The sequence below is a fragment of the Notolepis coatsorum genome (assembly GCF_963971535.1).
Source record: "Notolepis coatsorum genome assembly, chromosome: 5".
Classification (NCBI taxonomy): domain Eukaryota; kingdom Metazoa; phylum Chordata; class Actinopteri; order Aulopiformes; family Paralepididae; genus Notolepis; species Notolepis coatsorum.
In genome coordinates this window covers 146,230,987-146,253,919 of record NC_140169.1, presented here as the reverse complement: position 1 = coordinate 146,253,919, position 22,933 = coordinate 146,230,987, and the positions used below count along the sequence as shown (strand labels likewise).

The following is a 22,933-nucleotide window of genomic DNA, read 5'->3' as shown; positions in this document are numbered from 1 at the left end:
CATGCTCCAACTTTTTATAAATCTTTATTTAAAATAGTCAACATACACAGACAGTATCAAGAACACATAAGACACAACAAGTATGACAATAAGTTAATAAGACAATAAGGTAGAAACCGTTGACACATTATTGTTCCATTTCCTTCATAAATACACAGAATTTTGTTTATTTTTTGTTTGCAAGTGTACATTTGTGAATGTGGAATTTGACAATAAGTTAAATTAGATTCATGAGGAAAAACGCATTCTTGTCTTTGTCACTATAGTCATAGCAAGTTGACTGTTGGAGCAGCTGATGGAATGAAGTCCAACAGTATAGATTCTCCCCTCTGTTGCAGAGTTTAAAACCTTGACCTCCAACATTTGTCAATCGAGTTGCACATGTTTTAATTTATTTGTTATCCTTGCTTTTTGCCTCGTCTTGTTGTCTTATTGGTATGCTTTTATATGCTTTTGTTGTTGTTGTTGTTGTTGTTGTTGTTGTTGTTGCTTATTTCTGTATGTGTACACGCGACGTGACTGTAAAAGAGGGACACCTCAGTTGCCTTTCGAGTTTAAATAAAGGTTTGCACTTAAATGAAACAAGTGTGGCACCAACTCTAGGTGAGAGAGAGAGAGAGAGAGAGAGAGAGAGAGAGATGGGAAGGGATGGGGAGAGAGAGAAGACAGAGAGAGGAAGATGGGAAGGGATGGAGAGCGAGAGACAAGACAGAGAGAGACAAGACAGAGAGAGAGAGCTATAGAGAGCTCCCCTCCTTTGAATTTAATTGAGAGAGAGAGAGGGAGGAAGATGGGAAGGGAGAGAGAGAGAGAGAGAGAGAGCTCCTCCCCTCCTAACATCATACCCCTGCAGCCGGGACAGAGGGGGCTCTCTGCCGGGCAGCACGCAACACTCAACCAACCAACCAACAGCAGCAGCAAAATGACAGCGACTATCCTTTCTCCTTTCTTCGATTACAGTGACGTTTCTAACAAGGTAAACAATAATAACAGTTACTTGTCTTTACGAACCTACTAAAGTACGAGACGTTTTTCCCTTTCTCCCTGTTGACTGGTTACTGACTCGAGCTAACTCGCTAACGGTCGCATGCTTTTTTTTAATGTAAATTCGACAACTTTGTTAAAGTTTTACATGTGTATGAAGTAACGTTATCTTCTACCCGACGTTAGCTGTGTGAACGCGTTTTGTTATAACGATAGCGATGTAACTCTTTTGCCGGTAACGGTGATTTATTAGCAAACCCGGCCTGACCAACTTTGAGCTGAACTGTGACATGTTTATTCAGTTCTTTCTAACCCATGTTTAGCTAGCTGAGCTCTCATGTCGACACCGTCGCTTAGTTGGCTAACGCGAACTAGCTTTTAGCTCTTATGTTTATTAATGTTTGCAACGTAAAGGGTAACGTAACGTTTGCTACCTACTTTAGCGGGAACTTGTTGTAACGTCACGTTGGTATTATCGTCGTCGTCGTCACACAAGTGTAACAACAACGTAAAGCTAACGTAAACATGTTAACCGATAATGGAGACTTTTCTGCCATGTCAGCCATTTCTCACTTGTTGCTGCTGCCGCTGACTGTTAGCAGAGCATCATATGCTGCACACGCGCTCGTGGGGCTTGTTTTTTATGAGCGCGAGACACATGTTTCTGAGCGCGAGACACACGTTTTGTCTGAGCGCGAGACACACGTTTCTGAGCGCGAGACACACGTTTTGTCTGAGCGCGAGACACATGTTTCTGAGCGTGAGACACACGTTTGGGGCTTGTTTTGTCTGAACGCGAGACACGTTTGGGGCTTGTTTTGTCTGAGCACGAGACACTCGTTTCAGAGCGCGAGACACACGTTTGGGGCTTGTTTTGTCTGAGCGCGAGACACACGTTTGGCGGTTTGGGGCTTGTTTTGTCTGAGCGCGAGACACGTTTGGGGCTTGTTTTGTCTGAGCGTGAGACACACGTTTGGGGCTTGTTTTGTCTGAGCGCGAGACACACATTTGGGGCTTGTTTTGTCTGAGCGCGAGACACACATTTGGGGCTTGTTTTGTCTGAGCGCGAGACACACACGCTTTTTGCTGGAGGAGCAGCATCATGCTAGATATAGACATCGAGCTAACAGTTACTTATAGCCCCCGTGTGTAACTGTTAGCTCGATGTCTAGCATGTTGCTGCTCCTCCTCCAGCAAAAAGCGTGTGTATCTCGCGCCAAGACAAAACAAGCCCTTAAAATGACTGAATGGATCCCACGCCCACACATAATAATTGCTAGATTACTACTAAGAGTGGTGTCTTTCTGCAGCTTCATATCGTTGACTAGCTGACTGCAGAAACCATGTGATTTAATGAGCATCGTCACTTTCGCCCGCATGTCCATGTTGGTGCAAAAGAGATGGTACAAAGAGTTTAATTTAATGTGACTGTGGGGAAGCAAATTAAGCCGTATTTACATTTAGGTTATTGATCAAATGCACGTGTTTGCATTATACAGACTGGACTGTTGATCAAGATGTGGGGTGCTTGCTTAAATAGTCTTTGATCTGCTTGTGTTTCTGTGACTTTCTGAACTGTTGGCTATTCCTCAGGGTTTCAACAGGTTATGGATTTACAGAGGAGTATTCCAGGCAGACAGTTTGATAAATATTAGTATTTGGTAATGAACATTGGGCTGTTTTATGATAATGGGTCACTTGGGGCACAAAACTAAATCTTTGGCAGAATGTATTTTTACTGTGGACTTTTCACATTCAGCGCATTAATCGTTAAACTTTGTTTACACACTAATTTATATGTTGGGAACTTTTTTTTTTTTTTACGAGGTGAAAGCTACTGCAATGTGCCAGAACCATCAGCGTTTTAGGACATGGTGGAAACACACCCTGTCGGGGGGGGAAAACCCCCACGGTTCAGTCGAGTCAAACTTACGTCTTTCTTTCTGCTTCATTTCTAGAACAACAAGATGTTGAACTACAACAACAACAACCACACGTTCGGCGGACCCCACTCGACGTCCGTCCCCTGCTCCGTTGCCAACCCCTCCTCCCCCCCCTGCGCCCCCACCGGGTCCCTGCTGGACAGGAAGGTGGTGGGGGCCGCCCCCTCTGCGGGAGGAGGCCTGTTCCAGCGCCGCCACTCGGTCACCATCCCCAACGCCAAATTCAACCAGAACCAGTTCATCAACAGCCTCAAGACGGACGCCGCCGCCGCCCTCCTGCTGGCGGGCAACTGCAATAACAACAAGGAGAACCGCTTCCGCGACCGCTCCTTCTCGGAGACGGGGGACGTGCGGCTGAAGTCCGGCGGCCAGCTGTTATGCGCGGGCATCGGCGGCGGGCAGGTGAACTCCAGCCGCTATAAGACTGAGCTGTGTCGGCCGTTCGAGGAGAACGGCACCTGCAAGTACGGCGACAAGTGCCAGTTCGCCCACGGGATGCAGGAGCTGCGCAGCCTGAGCCGCCACCCCAAGTACAAGACGGAGCTGTGCCGCACCTTCCACACCATCGGCTACTGCCCCTACGGGCCCCGCTGCCACTTCATCCACAACGCGGAGGAGCGCCGCGGGCCGCCGCCCCTCCTCTCCGCCTTCAACAAGCTGGACCGCCCGCGCCTCCAGCACAGCTTCAGCTTCGCCGGCTTCCCCAGCTCGTCGGGGGCCCTGCTGCGGGACAGCCCCACCTCCGTCACCCCACCGCCCATGTTCTCCGCCGAGGACCTGGCGGAGTGGCAGAGCAACCCCTTCACCTACTCCAGCCAGGAGCTCGCCAACCTGTTTGGCCCGAGCCTGGGGGGGGCCCCGCTGCTGGTCTCCTCCTCCGAGGAGCCTCATCATCAGGCGCCTCAGGCCCCTCCCTCCCCGACCGGCGCCCCCTGCTTCTTCCTCCGGCCCGCGTCGGAGACCCCGCCCCGCAGCCCCCCGGACTCCCTCTCCTCCGACCAGGAGGGCTACCAGAGCAGCCTGGGCAGCCAGAGCGGCTCCGAGTCGCCCCTCCTGGACGCCTCGCGCCGCCTGCCCATCTTCAGCAGGCTCTCCATCTCCGACGATTAAAGGAGCGCCCCCCACGCGTCCTCGGGCCCCCGAGACGGGAGTGATTTAAAAAGAGCGGGAGAGGGAGAGAGATAGTTTTGTCTCCCTTCCTTCCACCGTCCTCCTCCTCCTCCTCTCCCCGGCCTTGTTTACAACAGAAGCGGGACAGTTCTGTGCATTGTTGTAGCCACTGAGTGAAATCGGAACACGATAGCCTCCTCAGCACTCTTCCTCTTCGTCCCCATCCTCATCCTCGGACACATCGATCCGATTTAGACGGCGGACAGCGGCGACTCTTGTTTCCCCCGCACGTTTCCCCCGTTTCTCCTCTCCTGAATCACGGCGAGCAGTTAACAAATCAGAATCATTGTCCTACAACAAGCGGTGCCATTGAATGAATGACGTGAGAGGTAGCTCCGATAACAGTAGTATTATCACGGACGATTGGATTTCTGAAGAGGGACGACGCTCCACTCATCATCATCATCATCTGTGCCACAGCCTTAAAGCCTCCGAAAACCTTTTGAAACTTGGGAGATATGCGACCAATCAGTGCTCTTCTTGTTAAAAGGGTCACCGTATGACATGGAGTTCAGATTTAAGTGCCTAAAGTGTTGTCCCACTCCCATGTCATGTGAGCCCGAGAATAGTGGAACATAATGTTCCTCTCACTTTTTAAATCATGCCTGAATTCCTGTTCCCCCCCCCCTTTTTTGGCGAAACGTATTGATAAAAGGGGTAAAAACACACATTGGTTGGTTTTTCTAGCCACGTTGGAATAACTTATGTATTTTGTTGTTGGTTGTTGGTGCTATGTGCCTTCTTTCATTACCCTGGTTCCCCAGGAGATTAGTCTTGGGTCGTATTGGTCATTAGTTCTGTTAGAACATGTGGGAGGGGGTGCGTTCATCTTGTCTTAAGCCTTGGTCATTAAACCGTAGTAGTTGAGCTTTGCCTGACCCCTCCCTCCCTCCTCCCCTCCCTCCCTCCCTGCCTGTTAAACTCACAGCTCAGTTGTCTTGACTGAGATGACCTCTCAGTCCATTGTCTGAAATCAAATGAGCGCAAACACTCTTCTGTTGATTCCACCTTGCTCAATATTATATTATTATTATTATTATTATTATTATTATTATTATTATTATTGTTTAGTTTGTTTTGAAAAGCCTTCAGAGTGAAGGCTTTGCTTGTCACTGCTTATTTAACTTATCAAAATGTATTTATTGCTGATCTTAAGCATTTTTATTTTGTATTTATCTGGATAATGAAACGATAGAATATATTTTCTTTTATGTTTAAATTATGATCTTCCGTATTAATCGCAAGATTGTGAAGACCTTGTTTTTTTGTTTATTTTCCACAGTTAATATATTATACTGCAATGACATTTTTCTTTTTGTAACTACACTTGATTTATTTTGAAAGTGAATCTTAATTTAAAACAAAAAATGCAAATGTTTTTTTTTTTGCGTTTTTATTTATTGTTTTCGCCTCCATGTTGGACTACCGTATCAGGTTCTTCTCTCGCTGTCTTAACCCCCCCCCCCCCCCCCCCCGGTCCAGTCGCTCACGTTCTAGAATGTAGACCGGGCTCGGGTTAACAGTTCTTGTTGTTCCAGTGTCTTTTTACTGGGATGAGCTCTCTCACACGATTACCTAAGACACCCAGAATCAGCGGTATTGCTGTACAAATGGAAACACGTTTTTTTTTAAGCTCTTATTTGTATTAATTATGGAAGCATCTCTATTCCTCAATACAATGCACACATTGACCAGCACTTTTAGTCATCGAATTAGATGATGTGTTAGGTTTTTTTGTTTTGTTGGACCACTCCCCCCCCCCCCCCCCCCCCATTTAAGTGCCTACCGATACATTCCAGGTTCCCCCCACATCTCGTGCCTTCATATTTTTGTATAACAGAGCAGATGAAAGCCTAAAAAACGTATTCTTGTCGTAGAAGATTTTAAGGTTAACAGGATTGACACGCGAAAAAGCAACCGTTGAATGTATTCTCTAGCAGCTGTCGCTGTTCACTACAGTCATTTCTTTCTTGTTCCGTGTACCTTTTTTTTGTAATGACAGATTGCAGTTTAAACCAATAAAACCCATATTTCTATTGAACGGTCTTTGTCTTTCTGAGAGATCGTCCTGTGGCATGTTGTGTAATCGGAACACTCGAGGGGTCACGCTGGTATTAAAGCCATTAGAAACCAACCTTGTTTGTTGTTCTGGGTTTCTCATCAAGTAGCTGGAGGCCTTGCGGTCGTTATGGTGAAAGACTAAGATTTTCAGCTTGACCAAATAAACCCCCGGCCCCAAAATAACACACTTAACCCAACTATACTCTCAAACTGGAAAACATTTTTAAGACGGGGGAAATCCAAAGTCTGTCCAAGTCTCCAAAGCTTCTATTGTCGAAGTTGACCGGCTTTTACTCTTTATGTCGTCCACGCTGCCGCCGAGCTTTACTTTTGCACGTTCTCGTCTCCCAGACGACGCAGGGGGGAGCGCTTTGTCAGACTCTAGGTTTGGAGTTTAACCCTTTCACTACCACACTACAGAAGGTTACCCTTTCACTACCACACTACAGACTGTTAACCGTCTGTAGTGAAAGGGTTAACCTTCTGTAGTAGTGTGGTTGTGAAAGGGTTAACCCTTTGTCGTGTGGCACAGTGACAACCTTCTGTATTGTCCCAGTGAAAGGGTTAATGCAGCCTTTTCTCCCCCAGTGATTTTGGTCAAGTTATTTATGAGAATGACCCGCCTCCCCAGATGAATTGCAGGTTTTGACGTGTGTTGTTATTTTTACACGAGCGTGTCCCAAGTCTCGTTCCCCGAGGCCTGGGCTTAACTATCGCTTATTTCACGGGGCCGAGAGCGAGAGAGCGAGAGAGGAGAGGGAGAGAAAAGCAGACGAACGGAGGCCCTGGCTCCCCGAAGGAAACGCTAGCCCCAGAGCGGGGAGGCGATTTCATTGTTGCACACTGCCCTGCTGGACCAAAGAACATCTCTTGTTTTGCTTACTTCCTACCCCATGACCCACTAAGTCCTTGTTGATTCACTTCCCCTAGACTCCACACTTCTTTTAACCCATGAGAATAACGAGGAGCTCTCGGGGAAAAAGAGACCCAGACTTACTTCCAACGGGTGGTGGTGGGGGCAGGTGCTGGGAGGCAGGGTGTAAAGTTATTCTCCAGTTCAGTTAAACCCTTCAACACAAGTGATTTTGTTCTCAGGGAGGAGGGGGGGAGGGTGTGGGGGGTGTGTGTGACACGGGACACTGTGCCTTTAAGTGCAGAGGAGAGGAGGACGTCGGCAGCGCAGTTGGGCAACGTTTCTCGCTGTGCAGCCGTTACTAGTCCTCTTACTTCCCCTCCGTTTGAGAACAAATAATAGCGAAGGATACCCGTGTTTTCTAAACGTAAGATGCACGTATTTGAGAACGTGAGACTTCCAAAAAGGTCTTGCAACGCGTTAATCACAAGTTCACAACTACTGCCCACATATCAGATTAGTACAGTAGGTCCGAGTAAGAGGATGAGAGTTTCTTTATCGCATTTGGATTTCTTTATATCTAAAGTCCAGGCATGTGTGTGTGTGTGTGTGTGAGCTGTGTTGACCTCCTGACTCAGAAGAACCCAGAGAGAGAGAGAGCATCCAAAACTGGCAGTAACTTGTTGATGGCTTCTATACGTCTGCTGAGGGGGGGGGGCTATACGCACCAGTAGGGTCTCTCTTCCCTGTTCTCCAGCAAAGCATTCCTTTGGACAACAGGTACAGTGGACAGTGTATAACGGAGGTGAACTCAACCCGCCAGCAGTGTGATCTGCTGTGTGTGTGTGTGTGTGTACACACGAGTGCGTGAGGACTTTGCTCCCTCCCCTCTCTGGTGTCTGCAGCCTCGTGACCCTGTTCCAGTTCCTCAGCCATTATCATGACACAGCTTTTCCAGGCTGTAGCTCCTACTAGCTGCTCCTACTAGCTGCTCCTACTGTAGCTGCTCCTACTGTAGCTGCTCCTACTAGCTGCTCCTACTGTAGCTGCTCCTACTAGCTGCTCCTACTGTAGCTGCTCCTACTAGCTGCTCCTACTGTAGCTGCTCCTACTAGCTGCTCCTACTAGCTGCTCCTACTAGCTGCTCCTACTAGCTGCTCCTACTGTAGCTGCTCCTACTAGCTGCTCCTACTAGCTGCTCCTACTGTAGCTGCTCCTACTAGCTGCTCCTACTGTAGCTGCTCCTACTGTAGCTGCTCCTACTAGCTGCTCCTACTGTAGCTGCTCCTACTGTAGCTGCTCCTACTAGCTGCTCCTACTAGCTGCTCCTACTGTAGCTGCTCCTACTAGCTGCTCCTACTGTAGCTGCTCCTACTAGCTGCTCCTACTAGCTGCTCCTACTGTAGCTGCTCCTACTAGCTGCTCCTACTAGCTGCTCCTACTAGCTCCTCCTACTAGCTGCTCCTACTGTAGCTGCTCCTACTAGCTGCTCCTACTGTAGCTGCTCCTACTAGCTGCTCCTACTAGCTGCTCCTACTGTAGCTGCTCCTACTAGCTGCTCCTACTAGCTGCTCCTACTGTAGCTGCTCCTACTAGCTGCTCCTACTGTAGCTGCTCCTACTAGCTGCTCCTACTAGCTGCTCCTACTGTAGCTGCTCCTACTAGCTGCTCCTACTGTAGCTGCTCCTACTGTAGCTGCTCCTACTAGCTGCTCCTACTAGCTGCTCCTACTAGCTGCTCCTACTGTAGCTGCTCCTACTAGCTGCTCCTACTGTAGCTGCTCCTACTGTAGCTGCTCCTACTAGCTGCTCCTACTAGCTGCTCCTACTAGCTGCTCCTCCTACTAGCTGCTCCTACTGTAGCTGCTCCTACTAGCTGCTCCTACTGTAGCTGCTCCTACTGTAGCTGCTCCTACTAGCTGCTCCTACTAGCTGCTCCTCCTACTAGCTGCTCCTACTGTAGCTGCTCCTACTAGCTGCTCCTACTAGCTGCTCCTACTAGCTGCTCCTACTGTAGCTGCTCCTACTAGCTGCTCCTACTAGCTGCTCCTACTGTAGCTGCTCCTACTGTAGCTGCTCCTACTAGCTGCTCCTACTAGCTGCTCCTACTAGCTGCTCCTACTAGCTGCTCCTACTGTAGCTGCTCCTACTAGCTGCTCCTACTGTAGCTGCTCCTACTAGCTGCTCCTACTGTAGCTGCTCCTACTAGCTGCTCCTACTAGCTGCTCCTACTGTAGCTGCTCCTACTGTAGCTGCTCCTACTAGCTGCTCCTACTAGCTGCTCCTACTGTAGCTGCTCCTACTAGCTGCTCCTACTGTAGCTGCTCCTACTAGCTGCTCCTACTGTAGCTGCTCCTACTAGCTGCTCCTACTAGCTGCTCCTACTGTAGCTGCTCCTACTGTAGCTGCTCCTACTAGCTGCTCCTACTAGCTGCTCCTACTAGCTGCTCCTACTAGCTGCTCCTACTGTAGCTGCTCCTACTAGCTGCTCCTACTGTAGCTGCTCCTACTGTAGCTGCTCCTACTAGCTGTTCCTACTAGCTGCTCCTACTGTAGCTGCTCCTACTAGCTGCTCCTAGCTGCTCCTACTGTAGCTGCTCCTACTAGCTGCTCCTACTGTAGCTGCTCCTACTAGCTGCTCCTACTGTAGCTGCTCCTACTAGCTGCTCCTACTAGCTGCTCCTACTGTAGCTGCTCCTACTAGCTGCTCCTACTAGCTGCTCCTACTGTAGCTGCTCCTACTAGCTGCTCCTAGCTGCTCCTACTGTAGCTGCTCCTACTAGCTGCTCCTACTAGCTGCTCCTACTGTAGCTGCTCCTACTAGCTGCTCCTAGCTGCTCCTACTGTAGCTGCTCCTACTAGCTGCTCCTACTAGCTGCTCCTACTGTAGCTGCTCCTACTGTAGCTGCTCCTACTAGCTGATCCTACTGTAGCTGCTCCTACTAGCTGCTCCTAGCTGCTCCTACTGTAGCTGTTCCTACTAGCTGCTCCTACTGTAGCTGCTCCTACTAGCTGCTCCTACTGTAGCTGCTCCTACTAGCTGCTCCTACTGTAGCTGCTCCTACTAGCTGCTCCTACTGTAGCTGCTCCTACTGTAGCTGCTCCTACTAGCTGCTCCTACTAGCTGCTCCTACTGTAGCTGCTCCTACTAGCTGCTCCTACTGTAGCTGCTCCTACTGTAGCTGCTCCTACTAGCTGCTCCTACTAGCTGCTCCTATTGTAGCTGCTCCTACTAGCAGCTCCTACTGTAGCTGCTCCTACTAGCTGCTCCTACTAGCTGCTCCTACTAGCTGCTCCTACTGTAGCTGCTCCTACTAGCTGCTCCTACTAGCTGCTCCTACTGTAGCTGCTCCTACTAGCTGCTCCTACTAGCTGCTTCTACTAGCTCCTCCTACTAGCTGCTCCTACTGTAGCTGCTCCTACTAGCTGCTCCTACTGTAGCTGCTCCTACTAGCTGCTCCTACTAGCTGCTCCTACTGTAGCTGCTCCTACTAGCTGCTCCTACTAGCTGCTCCTACTAGCTGCTCCTACTGTAGCTGCTCCTACTAGCTGCTCCTACTGTAGCTGCTCCTACTAGCTGCTCCTACTAGCTGCTCCTACTGTAGCTGCTCCTACTAGCTGCTCCTACTGTAGCTGCTCCTACTGTAGCTGCTCCTACTAGCTGCTCCTACTAGCTGCTCCTACTAGCTGCTCCTACTGTAGCTGCTCCTACTAGCTGCTCCTACTGTAGCTGCTCCTACTGTAGCTGCTCCTACTAGCTGCTCCTACTAGCTGCTCCTACTAGCTGCTCCTACTAGCTGCTCCTCCTACTAGCTGCTCCTACTAGCTGCTCCTACTGTAGCTGCTCCTACTAGCTGCTCCTACTAGCTGCTCCTACTGTAGCTGCTCCTACTAGCTGCTCCTACTAGCTGCTCCTACTAGCTGCTCCTCCTACTAGCTGCTCCTACTGTAGCTGCTCCTACTAGCTGCTCCTACTAGCTGCTCCTACTAGCTGCTCCTACTGTAGCTGCTCCTACTAGCTGCTCCTACTAGCTGCTCCTACTAGCTGCTCCTACTGTAGCTGCTCCTACTAGCTGCTCCTACTAGCTGCTCCTACTAGCTGCTCCTACTAGCTGCTCCTACTGTAGCTGCTCCTACTAGCTGCTCCTACTGTAGCTGCTCCTACTAGCTGCTCCTACTGTAGCTGCTCCTACTAGCTGCTCCTACTAGCTGCTCCTACTGTAGCTGCTCCTACTGTAGCTGCTCCTACTAGCTGCTCCTACTAGCTGCTCCTACTGTAGCTGCTCCTACTAGCTGCTCCTACTGTAGCTGCTCCTACTAGCTGCTCCTACTAGCTGCTCCTACTAGCTGCTCCTACTGTAGCTGCTCCTACTAGCTGCTCCTACTAGCTGCTCCTACTGTAGCTGCTCCTACTGTAGCTGCTCCTACTAGCTGCTCCTACTAGCTGCTCCTACTAGCTGCTCCTACTGTAGCTGCTCCTACTGTAGCTGCTCCTACTAGCTGCTCCTACTGTAGCTGCTCCTACTGTAGCTGCTCCTACTAGCGGCTCCTACTAGCTGCTCCTACTGTAGCTGCTCCTACTAGCTGCTCCTAGCTGCTCCTACTGTAGCTGCTCCTACTAGCTGCTCCTACTGTAGCTGCTCCTACTAGCTGCTCCTACTGTAGCTGCTCCTACTAGCTGCTCCTACTAGCTGCTCCTACTGTAGCTGCTCCTACTAGCTGCTCCTACTAGCTGCTCCTACTGTAGCTGCTCCTACTAGCTGCTCCTAGCTGCTCCTACTGTAGCTGCTCCTACTAGCTGCTCCTACTAGCTGCTCCTACTGTAGCTGCTCCTACTAGCTGCTCCTAGCTGCTCCTACTGTAGCTGCTCCTACTAGCTGCTCCTACTAGCTGCTCCTACTGTAGCTGCTCCTACTGTAGCTGCTCCTACTAGCTGATCCTACTGTAGCTGCTCCTACTAGCTGCTCCTAGCTGCTCCTACTGTAGCTGTTCCTACTAGCTGCTCCTACTGTAGCTGCTCCTACTAGCTGCTCCTACTAGCTGCTCCTACTGTAGCTGCTCCTACTAGCTGCTCCTACTGTAGCTGCTCCTACTAGCTGCTCCTACTGTAGCTGCTCCTACTAGCTGCTCCTACTAGCTGCTCCTACTAGCTGCTCCTACTGTAGCTGCTCCTACTGTAGCTGCTCCTACTAGCTGCTCCTACTAGCTGCTCCTACTGTAGCTGCTCCTACTAGCTGCTCCTACTAGCTGCTCCTACTAGCTGCTCCTACTGTAGCTGCTCCTACTAGCTGCTCCTACTGTAGCTGCTCCTACTAGCTGCTCCTACTAGCTGCTCCTACTAGCTGCTCCTACTGTAGCTGCTCCTACTGTAGCTGCTCCTACTAGTTGCTCCTACTGTAGCTGCTCCTACTAGCTGCTCCTACTGTAGCTGCTCCTACTGTAGCTGCTCCTACTGTAGCTGCTCCTACTAGCTGCTCCTACTGTAGCTGCTCCTACTAGCTGCTCCTACTGTAGCTGCTCCTACTAGCTGCTCCTACTGTAGCTGCTCCTACTGTAGCTGCTCCTACTGTAGCTGCTCCTACTAGCTGCTCCTACTGTAGCTGCTCCTACTGTAGCTGCTCCTACTAGCTGCTCCTACTAGCTGCTCCTACTGTAGCTGCTCCTACTAGCTGCTCCTACTGTAGCTGCTCCTACTAGCTGCTCCTACTAGCTGCTCCTACTGTAGCTGCTCCTACTAGCTGCTCCTACTAGCTGCTCCTACTGTAGCTGCTCCTACTAGCTGCTCCTACTAGCTGCTCCTACTAGCTGCTCCTACTAGCTGCTCCTACTGTAGCTGCTCCTACTAGCTGCTCCTACTGTAGCTGCTCCTACTAGCTGCTCCTACTAGCTGCTCCTACTGTAGCTGCTCCTACTAGCTGCTCCTACTAGCTGCTCCTACTAGCTGCTCCTACTGTAGCTGCTCCTACTGTAGCTGCTCCTACTGTAGCTGCTCCTACTAGCTGCTCCTACTAGCTGCTCCTACTGTAGCTGCTCCTACTAGCTGCTCCTACTGTAGCTGCTCCTACTGTAGCTGCTCCTACTGTAGCTGCTCCTATTAGCTGCTCCTACTAGCTGCTCCTACTAGCTGCTCCTACTAGCTGCTCCTACTGTAGCTGCTCCTACTAGCTGCTCCTACTGTAGCTGCTCCTACTAGCTGCTCCTACTGTAGCTGCTCCTACTAGCTGCTCCTACTGTAGCTGCTCCTACTAGTTGCTCCTACTGTAGCTGCTCCTACTAGCTGCTCCTACTGTAGCTGCTCCTACTAGCTGCTCCTACTGTAGCTGCTCCTACTAGCTGCTCCTACTGTAGCTGCTCCTACTAGCTGCTCCTACTGTAGCTGCTCCTACTAGCTGCTCCTACTAGCTGCTCCTACTGTAGCTGCTCCTACTGTAGCTGCTCCTACTAGCTGCTCCTAGCTAATCTAACGCACAGTAGTCTCATCATGTCACCCCCCCCCCAGGCTGTGGCAGAACTTCTCACCCTGTAACTAATATAACAGGTGCAACCTGCGAGGAAGCGAGGAAGCTGCTCCTACTAGCTGCTCCTACTGTAGCTGCTCCTACTAGCTGCTCCTACTAGCTGCTCCTACTAGCTGTTCCTACTGTAGCTGCTCCTACTAGCTGCTCCTACTAGCTGCTCCTACTAGCTGCTCCTACTGTAGCTGCTCCTACTGTAGCTGCTCCTACTAGCTGCTCCTACTAGCTGCTCCTACTAGCTGCTCCTACTGTAGCTGCTCCTACTAGCTGCTCCTACTAGCTGCTCCTACTAGCTGCTCCTACTAGCTGCTCCTACTGTAGCTGCTCCTACTAGCTGCTCCTACTAGCTGCTCCTACTAGCTGCTCCTACTGTAGCTGCTCCTACTGTAGCTGCTCCTACTAGCTGCTCCTACTAGCTGCTCCTACTAGCTGCTCCTACTAGCTGCTCCTACTGTAGCTGCTCCTACTGTAGCTGCTCCTACTAGCTGCTCCTACTAGCTGCTCCTACTGTAGCTGCTCCTACTAGTTGCTCCTACTGTAGCTGCTCCTACTAGCTGCTCCTACTGTAGCTGCTCCTACTGTAGCTGCTCCTACTAGCTGCTCCTACTGTAGCTGCTCCTACTAGCTGCTCCTACTGTAGCTGCTCCTACTAGCTGCTCCTACTGTAGCTGCTCCTACTGTAGCTGCTCCTACTGTAGCTGCTCCTACTAGCTGCTCCTACTGTAGCTGCTCCTACTGTAGCTGCTCCTACTAGCTGCTCCTACTGTAGCTGCTCCTACTAGCTGCTCCTACTGTAGCTGCTCCTACTGTAGCTGCTCCTACTAGCTGCTCCTACTAGCTGCTCCTACTGTAGCTGCTCCTACTAGCTGCTCCTACTAGCTGCTCCTACTGTAGCTGCTCCTACTAGCTGCTCCTACTAGCTGCTCCTACTAGCTGCTCCTACTGTAGCTGCTCCTACTAGCTGCTCCTACTAGCTGCTCCTACTGTAGCTGCTCCTACTAGCTGCTCCTACTAGCTGCTCCTACTGTAGCTGCTCCTACTAGCTGCTCCTACTAGCTGCTCCTACTAGCTGCTCCTACTGTAGCTGCTCCTACTGTAGCTGCTCCTACTGTAGCTGCTCCTACTAGCTGCTCCTACTAGCTGCTCCTACTGTAGCTGCTCCTACTAGCTGCTCCTACTGTAGCTGCTCCTACTGTAGCTGCTCCTACTGTAGCTGCTCCTACTGTAGCTGCTCCTATTAGCTGCTCCTACTAGCTGCTCCTACTAGCTGCTCCTACTGTAGCTGCTCCTACTAGCTGCTCCTACTGTAGCTGCTCCTACTGTAGCTGCTCCTACTAGCTGCTCCTACTGTAGCTGCTCCTACTAGTTGCTCCTACTGTAGCTGCTCCTACTAGCTGCTCCTAGCTAATCTAACGCACAGTAGTCTCATCATGTCACCCCCCCCCCCCCCCAGGCTGTGGCAGAACTTCTCACCCTGTAACTAATATAACAGGTGCAACCTGCGAGGAAGCGAGCGAGCGGCGGGACCGGTCTCGAGACGCGGGCGGGGGTTTGGAACCGCTCTCTTGTCTCTCTCGGGTTCCCCCCCCCCAGGGAAGATGGGAGGGAGGCTGGGCTGAGACACCCGATCGGGGAGGGGGGGGCGACCTGTGAAAACACGTCGGCTCGCAGACTGCCACGCTGTCGTCGGGACGGGAGGCGCTGACACACGGTGATGGAGTGCTGTCGGCCTCTCGAGCCCCGAAGCCCCCCCCCCCACCCCCCCCCCGCCCCGCGTGCACGCAGACGACACGCCCCCGTTAACAGGCAGGCCTGTCATCACTCTGCGTTTACATCCACAGACTCGTCCCTGTGTGTGTGTGTTTCTTTGATTGTGTCAGTGATTTACTTGGCAAGATAAGATAATTCTTTATTGTCTGTTGGTACGTAAATCAGTTTTGTGTTGGAACACAGTACTGTGTTATAAAAATGTAAAAAGAAGAATAAGAACCATTGATTGATTGAACATTTTATTAACAGATTGCAGAATGGGCTACAATACAGTACGGCTCAATACACACAATTGTTAAGGGGATGCAGACCAGAGAAAGACTTTTGTCTTGTTTACATCAGGGTCCCCCATTTTCAATTCATAATGACATTTATGACATACACGACATACAGATATATATATCATGACATTTACGACATACAGATATACAGTACTGTTACATTTATGACTACAAGATATACAAATATACAGTACTGTTTACCAGAGACCAGGTTACAGAGTAGACGGGCATACAGACATCAACGAGACGTGCCATTAACCCCTTCCCTCCCTCCCAACCAACATTATTCATTTTGATGTGGCGCAGTCCCATAAGTCCATATTTATTTCACGCAGAGCCCTTTTATTTAGCACTGTCCCGTGTGACGTGAGCACGTTTCTATCCTACTTGTTAAGTAGGCTTATTGAATGTGGCACACATTAGTCTTATAATCTTTCCAGTGCCTATGGATAAGATGAAGTGGGAAGGGATACCAGGAAATGTATTTTTGTGTTTACTGCAGAGCGGATGGACTGGGAGACCCATGTTACTGACCAGACACTTTTTTTGTTTATTTTTTATCCTTTATTTATCCAGGAATGTCCCATTGAGATACAAGATCTCTTCTTCCAGGGAGTCCTGACCAACACGGCACACAACAAGTTTCAACATAAAACAGGGCATTAAACAAAAAGCATATAATTCAAATATAAATACAGAAGGCCATTTGTGCAGTGGCAAGGAGCATAATCACATCAACAATAGCATCAGGTAAAACAGTTACATGAAGGGCTAATCGTAGCATACCTTTAAAAGCATTCACAGTAGGAAGTGCCTCTAGACAAAGTTGCAACGTATTCCATAAAAAGGGAGCATAGTGGAAGAATGCAGCTTTACCAAGCTCTGACTGCATCAAAGGAACATTTAAAAGCATCCCATTTGCTGCTCGTCTGGTATTAAAAAAGCAAGTATAAAAGGACAGAAGTCTGGAGATGTATAAGGGCAGCTTACCTAGCAATGACTTAAGGATCAAAATCAACATGTGTGATTGTCTTCTTTGGTACAGAGAGGACCATCCTAAGGACTGATACAGAGTGCAGTGGTGGGTGCGAGAGCCTGCACCCGTTACAAAACGTATGGCAGTATGGTACGCAGAATCCAGCTTTTTAAGCAGGGAGGAAGGAGCATGCATATGTAACGGAGGTACCGCAGTATATCCACAGTCACGGGTACAAGTAGTGACGTGGCTGTGGATGGTAAGCGGTACTGCAAGTAAACTCACTCCCCAGAGGCATCCAGACCCGGAAGCAAGAAGTGAATTCACTTCTTGCTTAGTGGTCTGTGATGCCGCCCGCGACGCCGGCGTCCGGGGTTCAACTCCCACTCAGGGCGATCCCTTAACAGGGGTCGAATCGACTTTAAACACAACGCAGACAAGATCACACCGGCTACACATATAGATCACATCGCCATAGTCTAATACAGGCAGAAAAGAACTCTAGATCAGTGATGGCTGTTTACGGCAGAGTGGAGGGACTGGGAGACCCATGTTACTGACCAGACACTCTATATCAGTGATGGCTGTTTACTGCAGAGTGGAGGGACTGGGAGACCCATGTTACTGACCAGACACTCTATATCAGTGATGGCTGTTTACGGCAGAGTGGAGGGACTGGGAGACCCATGTTACTGACCAGACACTCTATATCAGTGATGGCTGTTTACTGCAGAGCGGAGGGACTGGGAGACCCATGTTACTGACCAGACACTATATCAGTGATGGCTGTTTACTGCAGAGCGGAGGGACTGGGAGACCCATGTTACTGACCAGACACTATATCAGTGATGGCTGTTTACTGCAGAGTGGAGGGACTGGGAGACCCATGTTACTGACCAGACACTATATCAGTGATGGCTGTTTACTGCAGAGTGGAGGGACTGGGAGACCCATGTTACTGACCAGACACTCTATATCAGTGATGGCTGTTTACTGCAGAGTGGAGGGACTGGGAGACCCATGTTACTGACCAGACACTCTGTATCAGTGATGGCTGTTGTTTACTGTAGAGTGGAGGGACTGGGAGACCCATGTTACTGACCAGACACTCTATATCAGTGATGGCTGTCGGAATGTAGAGCTATTTAACATGTTTATTATAATCTTTGGGCATTTTTTAAGTGCATTTCGAACCCAGGACGTTGCGATTACGCTACAAGCGTATATACGTGGTGTGCGCCACCAGGGTGCCCCATTTAACACGTATTTTAACAAAAGAACACCATTTACAGCACCTTTAAACAGGAATGTTACCGTTAAGTACAAGCCTATATAATAATACACATAATATACCAACAACAATGTGTCCCTTCTCAACGCCCTCACCGGCCTACATGTATTCATCAGCGCAGGTTCCTGGACATTCAGGGTGTGGTCGGCAAACTCTGGCTAAAACATATATTATAGACGCTTTCACTGGAATTCTATTGCTAGGGAACGGTTTGGAACCGAGTGCATTTCCTCTGCATGTCGGTTATTGCTTTAGCACGGCATCGCAACAGGAAATTAACTCAGGGTCCATTCAGAATGTTATTGGTGTCACTTTGAAACCGTCTTGTCTGTGAGCCGAGCCTGTAGCTCTATGGTACACCTGGGGGGGGGGGGAGGGGTCTGGTCTCTAGTTATCCTATGGTAACTCTATGGTACACCTGGGGGGGGGGGTCTGGTCTCTAGTTATCCTACGGTAGCTCTATGGTACACCTGGGGGGGGGGTCTCTAGTTATCCTACAGTAGCTCTATGGTACACCTGGGGGGGGGTCTCTAGTTATCCTACAGTAGCTCTATGGTACACCTGGGGGGGGGTCTCTAGTTATCCTACAGTAGCTCTATGGTACACCTGGGGGGGGGGGGGTCTGGTCTCTAGTTATCCTATGGTAGCTCTATGGTACACCTGGGGGGGGGGGTCTGGTCTCTAGTTATCCTACAGTAGCTCTATGGTTCACCTGGGGGGGGGGGTCTGGTCTCTAGTTATCCTACAGTAGCTCTATGGTTCACCTGGGGGGGGGGGGGTCTGGTCTCTAGTTATCCTACAGTAGCTCTATGGTTCACCTGGGGGGGGGGGTCTGGTCTCTAGTTATCCTACAGTAGCTCTATGGTACACCTGGGGGGGGGGGTCTGGTCTCTAGTTATCCTACAGTAGCTCTATGGTACACCTGGGGGGGGGGGGTCTGGTCTCTAGTTATCCTACAGTAGCTCTATGGTACACCTGGGGGGGGGGTCTGGTCTCTAGTTATCCTACAGTAGCTCTATGGTACACCTGGGGGGGGGGGGGGTCTGGTCTCTAGTTATCCTACAGTAGCTCTATGGTACACCTGGGGGGGGGGGTCTGGTCTCTAGTTATCCTACAGTAGCTCTATGGTACACCTGGGGGGGGGGGGGGTCTGGTCTCTAGTTATCATACAGTAGCTCTATGGTACACCTGTGGGGGGGGGGTCTGGTCTCTAGTTATCATACAGTAGCTCTATGGTACACCTGGGGGGGGGGGTCTGGTCTCTAGTTATCCTACTGTAGCTCTATGGTACACCTGAGGGGGGGGGTCTGGTCTCTAGTTATCATACAGTAGCTCTATGGTACACCTGGGGGGGGGGTCTGGTCTCTAGTTATCATACAGTAGCTCTATGGTACACCTGGGGGGGGGGTCTGGTCTCTAGTTATCCTACAGTAGCTCTATGGTACACCTGGGGGGGGGGGTCTGGTCTCTAGTTATCCTACAGTAGCTCTATGGTACACCTGGGGGGGGGGGGTCTGGTCTCTAGTTATCCTACAGTAGCTCTATGGTACACCTGGGGGGGGGGGTCTGGTCTCTAGTTATCCTACAGTAGCTCTATGGTTCACCTGGGGGGGGGGGTCTGGTCTCTAGTTATCCTACAGTAGCTCTATGGTTCACCTGGGGGGGGGTCTGGTCTCTAGTTATCCTATAGTAGCTCTATGGTACACCTGGGGGGGGGTCTGGTCTCTAGTTATCCTACAGTAGCTCTATGGTACACCTGGGGGGGGGGGGTCTGGTCTCTAGTTATCCTACAGTAGCTCTATGGTTCACCTGGGGGGGGGGGTCTGGTCTCTAGTTATCCTACAGTAGCTCTATGGTTCACCTGGGGGGGGGTCTGGTCTCTAGTTATCATACAGTAGCTCTATGGTTCACCTGGGGGGGGGTCTGGTCTCTAGTTATCCTACAGTAGCTCTATGGTACACCTGGGGGGGGGGGTCTGGTCTCTAGTTATCCTACAGTAGCTCTATGGTTCACCTGGGGGGGGGGTCTGGTCTCTAGTTATCCTACAGTAGCTCTATGGTACACCTGGGGGGGGGGGGGGTCTGGTCTCTAGTTATCCTACAGTAGCTCTATGGTACACCTGGGGGGGGGGGGGTCTGGTCTCTAGTTATCTTACAGTAGCTCTATGGTACACCTGGGGGGGGGGGTCTGGTCTCTAGTTATCCTACAGTAGCTCTATGGTACACCTGGGGGGGGGGGGTCTGGTCTCTAGTTATCCTACAGTAGCTCTATGGTACACCTGGGGGGGGGTCTGGTCTCTAGTTATCCTACAGTAGCTCTATGGTACACCTGGGGGGGGGTCTGGTCTCTAGTTATCCTACAGTAGCTCTATGGTACACCTGGGGGGGGGGTCTGGTCTCTAGTTATCCTACAGTAGCTCTATGGTACACCTGGGGGGGGGGGTCTGGTCTCTAGTTATCCTACAGTAGCTCTATGGTACACCTGGGGGGGGGGTCTGGTCTCTAGTTATCCTACAGTAGCTCTATGGTACACCTGGGGGGGGGTCTGGTCTCTAGTTATCCTACAGTAGCTCTATGGTACACCTGGGGGGGGGGGGTCTGGTCTCTAGTTATCCTACAGTAGCTCTATGGTACACCTGGGGGGGGGTCTGGTCTCTAGTTATCCTACAGTAGCTCTATGGTACACCTGGCTGGTCTCTAGTTATCCTACAGTAGCTCTATGGTACACCTGGGGGGGGTCTGGTCTCTAGTTATCCTACAGTAGCTCTATGGTACACCTGGGGGGGGGGTCTGGTCTCTAGTTATCCTACAGTAGCTCTAGGTACACCTGGGGGGGGGGTCTGGTCTCTAGTTATCCTACAGTAGCTCTATGGTACACCTGGGGGGGGGTCTGGTCTCTAGTTATCCTACAGTAGCTCTATGGTTCACCTGGGGGGGGGGTCTGGTCTCTAGTTATCCTACAGTAGCTCTATGGTACACCTGGGGGGGGGGGTCTGGTCTCTAGTTATCCTACAGTAGCTCTATGGTTCACCTGGGGGGGGGTCTGGTCTCTAGTTATCCTACAGTAGCTCTATGGTTCACCTGGGGGGGGGGTCTGGTCTCTAGTTATCCTACAGTAGCTCTATGGTACACCTGGGGGGGGGGGGTCTGGTCTCTAGTTATCCTACAGTAGCTCTATGGTACACCTGGGGGGGGGTCTGGTCTCTAGTTATCCTACAGTAGCTCTATGGTACACCTGGGGGGGGGGGGTCTGGTCTCTAGTTATCCTACAGTAGCTCTATGGTACACCTGGGGGGGGGGTCTGGTCTCTAGTTATCATACAGTAGCTCTATGGTACACCTGGGGGGGGGGTCTGGTCTCTAGTTATCCTATAGTAGCTCTATGGTTCACCTGGGGGGGGGGTCTGGTCTCTAGTTATCATACAGTAGCTCTATGGTACACCTGGGGGGGGGGTCTGGTCTCTAGTTATCCTACAGTAGCTCTATGGTACACCTGGGGGGGGGGGTCTGGTCTCTAGTTATCCTACAGTAGCTCTATGGTTCACCTGGGGGGGGGTCTGGTCTCTAGTTATCATACAGTAGCTCTATGGTACACCTGGGGGGGGGGTCTGGTCTCTAGTTATCCTACAGTAGCTCTATGGTACACCTGGGGGGGGGGGGTCTGGTCTCTAGTTATCATACAGTAGCTCTATGGTACACCTGGGGGGGGGGTCTGGTCTCTAGTTATCCTACAGTAGCTCTATGGTACACCTGGGGGGGGTCTGGTCTCTAGTTATCCTACAGTAGCTCTATGGTACACCTGGGGGGGGGGGGGTCTGGTCTCTAGTTATCCTACTGTAGCTCTATGGTACACCTGGGGGGGGGGTCTGGTCTCTAGTTATCCTACAGTAGCTCTATGGTACACCTGGGGGGGGGGTCTGGTCTCTAGTTATCCTACAGTAGCCTATGGTTCACCTGGGGGGGGGTCTGGTCTCTAGTTATCCTACAGTAGCTCTATGGTACACCTGGGGGGGGGGGGGTCTGGTCTCTAGTTATCCTACAGTAGCTCTATGGTTCACCTGGGGGGGGGGTCTGGTCTCTAGTTATCCTACAAAGTAGCTCTATGGTACACCTGGGGGGGTCTGGTCTCTAGTTATCATACAGTAGCTCTATGGTTCACCCTGGGGGGGGGGGTCTGGTCTCTAGTTATCCTTACAGTAGCTCTATGGTTCACGCTGGGGGGGGGTCTGGTCTCTAGTTATCCTAAGTAGCTCTATGGTACACCTGGGGGGGGGGGTCTGGTCTCTAGTTATCCTACAGTAGCTCTATGGTACACCTGGGGGGGTCTGGTCTCTAGTTATCCTATAGTAGCTCTATGGTACACCTGGGGGGGGGGTCTGGTCTCTAGTTATCCTACAGTAGCTCTATGGTACACCTGGGGGGGGGTCTGGTCTCTAGTTATCCTACAGTAGCTCTATGGTACACCTGGGGGGGGGTCTGGTCTCTAGTTATCCTACAGTAGCTCTATGGTACACCTGGGGGGGGGTCTGGTCTCTAGTTATCATACAGTAGCTCTATGGTTCACCTGGGGGGGGGTCTGGTCTCTAGTTATCCTACAGTAGCTCTATGGTTCACCTGGGGGGGGGTCTGGTCTCTAGTTATCCTACAGTAGCTCTATGGTTCACCTGGGGGGGGGTCTGGTCTCTAGTTATCTACAGTAGCTCTATGGTTCACCTGGGGGGGGTCTGGTCTCTTGTTATCTTACAGTAGCTCTATGGTTCACCTGGGGGGGGGGTCTGGTCTCTAGTTATCCCTACAGAAACTAGTCTCTATGGTACACCTGGGGGGGGGGGGTCTGGTCTCTAGTTATCATACAGTAGCTCTATGGTACACCTGGGGGGGGGTCTGGTCTCTAGTTATCTACAGTAGCTCTATGGTACACCTGGGGGGGGGGGGGGTCTGGTCTCTAGTTAATCCTACAGTAGCTCTATGGTACACCTGGGGGGGTCTGGTCTCTAGTATATCTACAGTATTCTATGGTCCCTGGGGGCTGGTCACTAGTTATCTACCAGTAGCTCTATGGTACACCTGTGGGGGGGGGGTCTGGTCTCTA

General features: G+C 50.8%; 2 protein-coding genes across 2 annotated transcripts in view; one reads left to right on the top strand and one right to left on the bottom strand.

The window, feature by feature from the left end:
* Positions 1–860: 860 nt before the first annotated feature.
* Positions 861–6,138, top strand: zfp36l1b (zinc finger protein 36, C3H type-like 1b). The gene is made up of 2 exons (XM_084314436.1): positions 861–976; positions 2,943–6,138. Exons 1-2 carry the CDS (start codon positions 923–925, stop codon positions 4,035–4,037), a joined length of 1,149 nt encoding a protein of 382 aa, XP_084170562.1. The 5' UTR covers positions 861–922; the 3' UTR covers positions 4,038–6,138.
* The window catches only part of rad51b (RAD51 paralog B), a gene marked incomplete at its 3' end in the record, with an annotated part of 26,887 nt that continues 8,189 nt past the window's right edge, over positions 4,236–22,933 (bottom strand). Inside the window, exon 6 of the mRNA XM_084314318.1 lies at positions 4,236–4,348. Coding sequence (XP_084170444.1) covers positions 4,236–4,348 — 113 coding nt within the window. The remainder of the gene's footprint in view (positions 4,349–22,933) is intronic.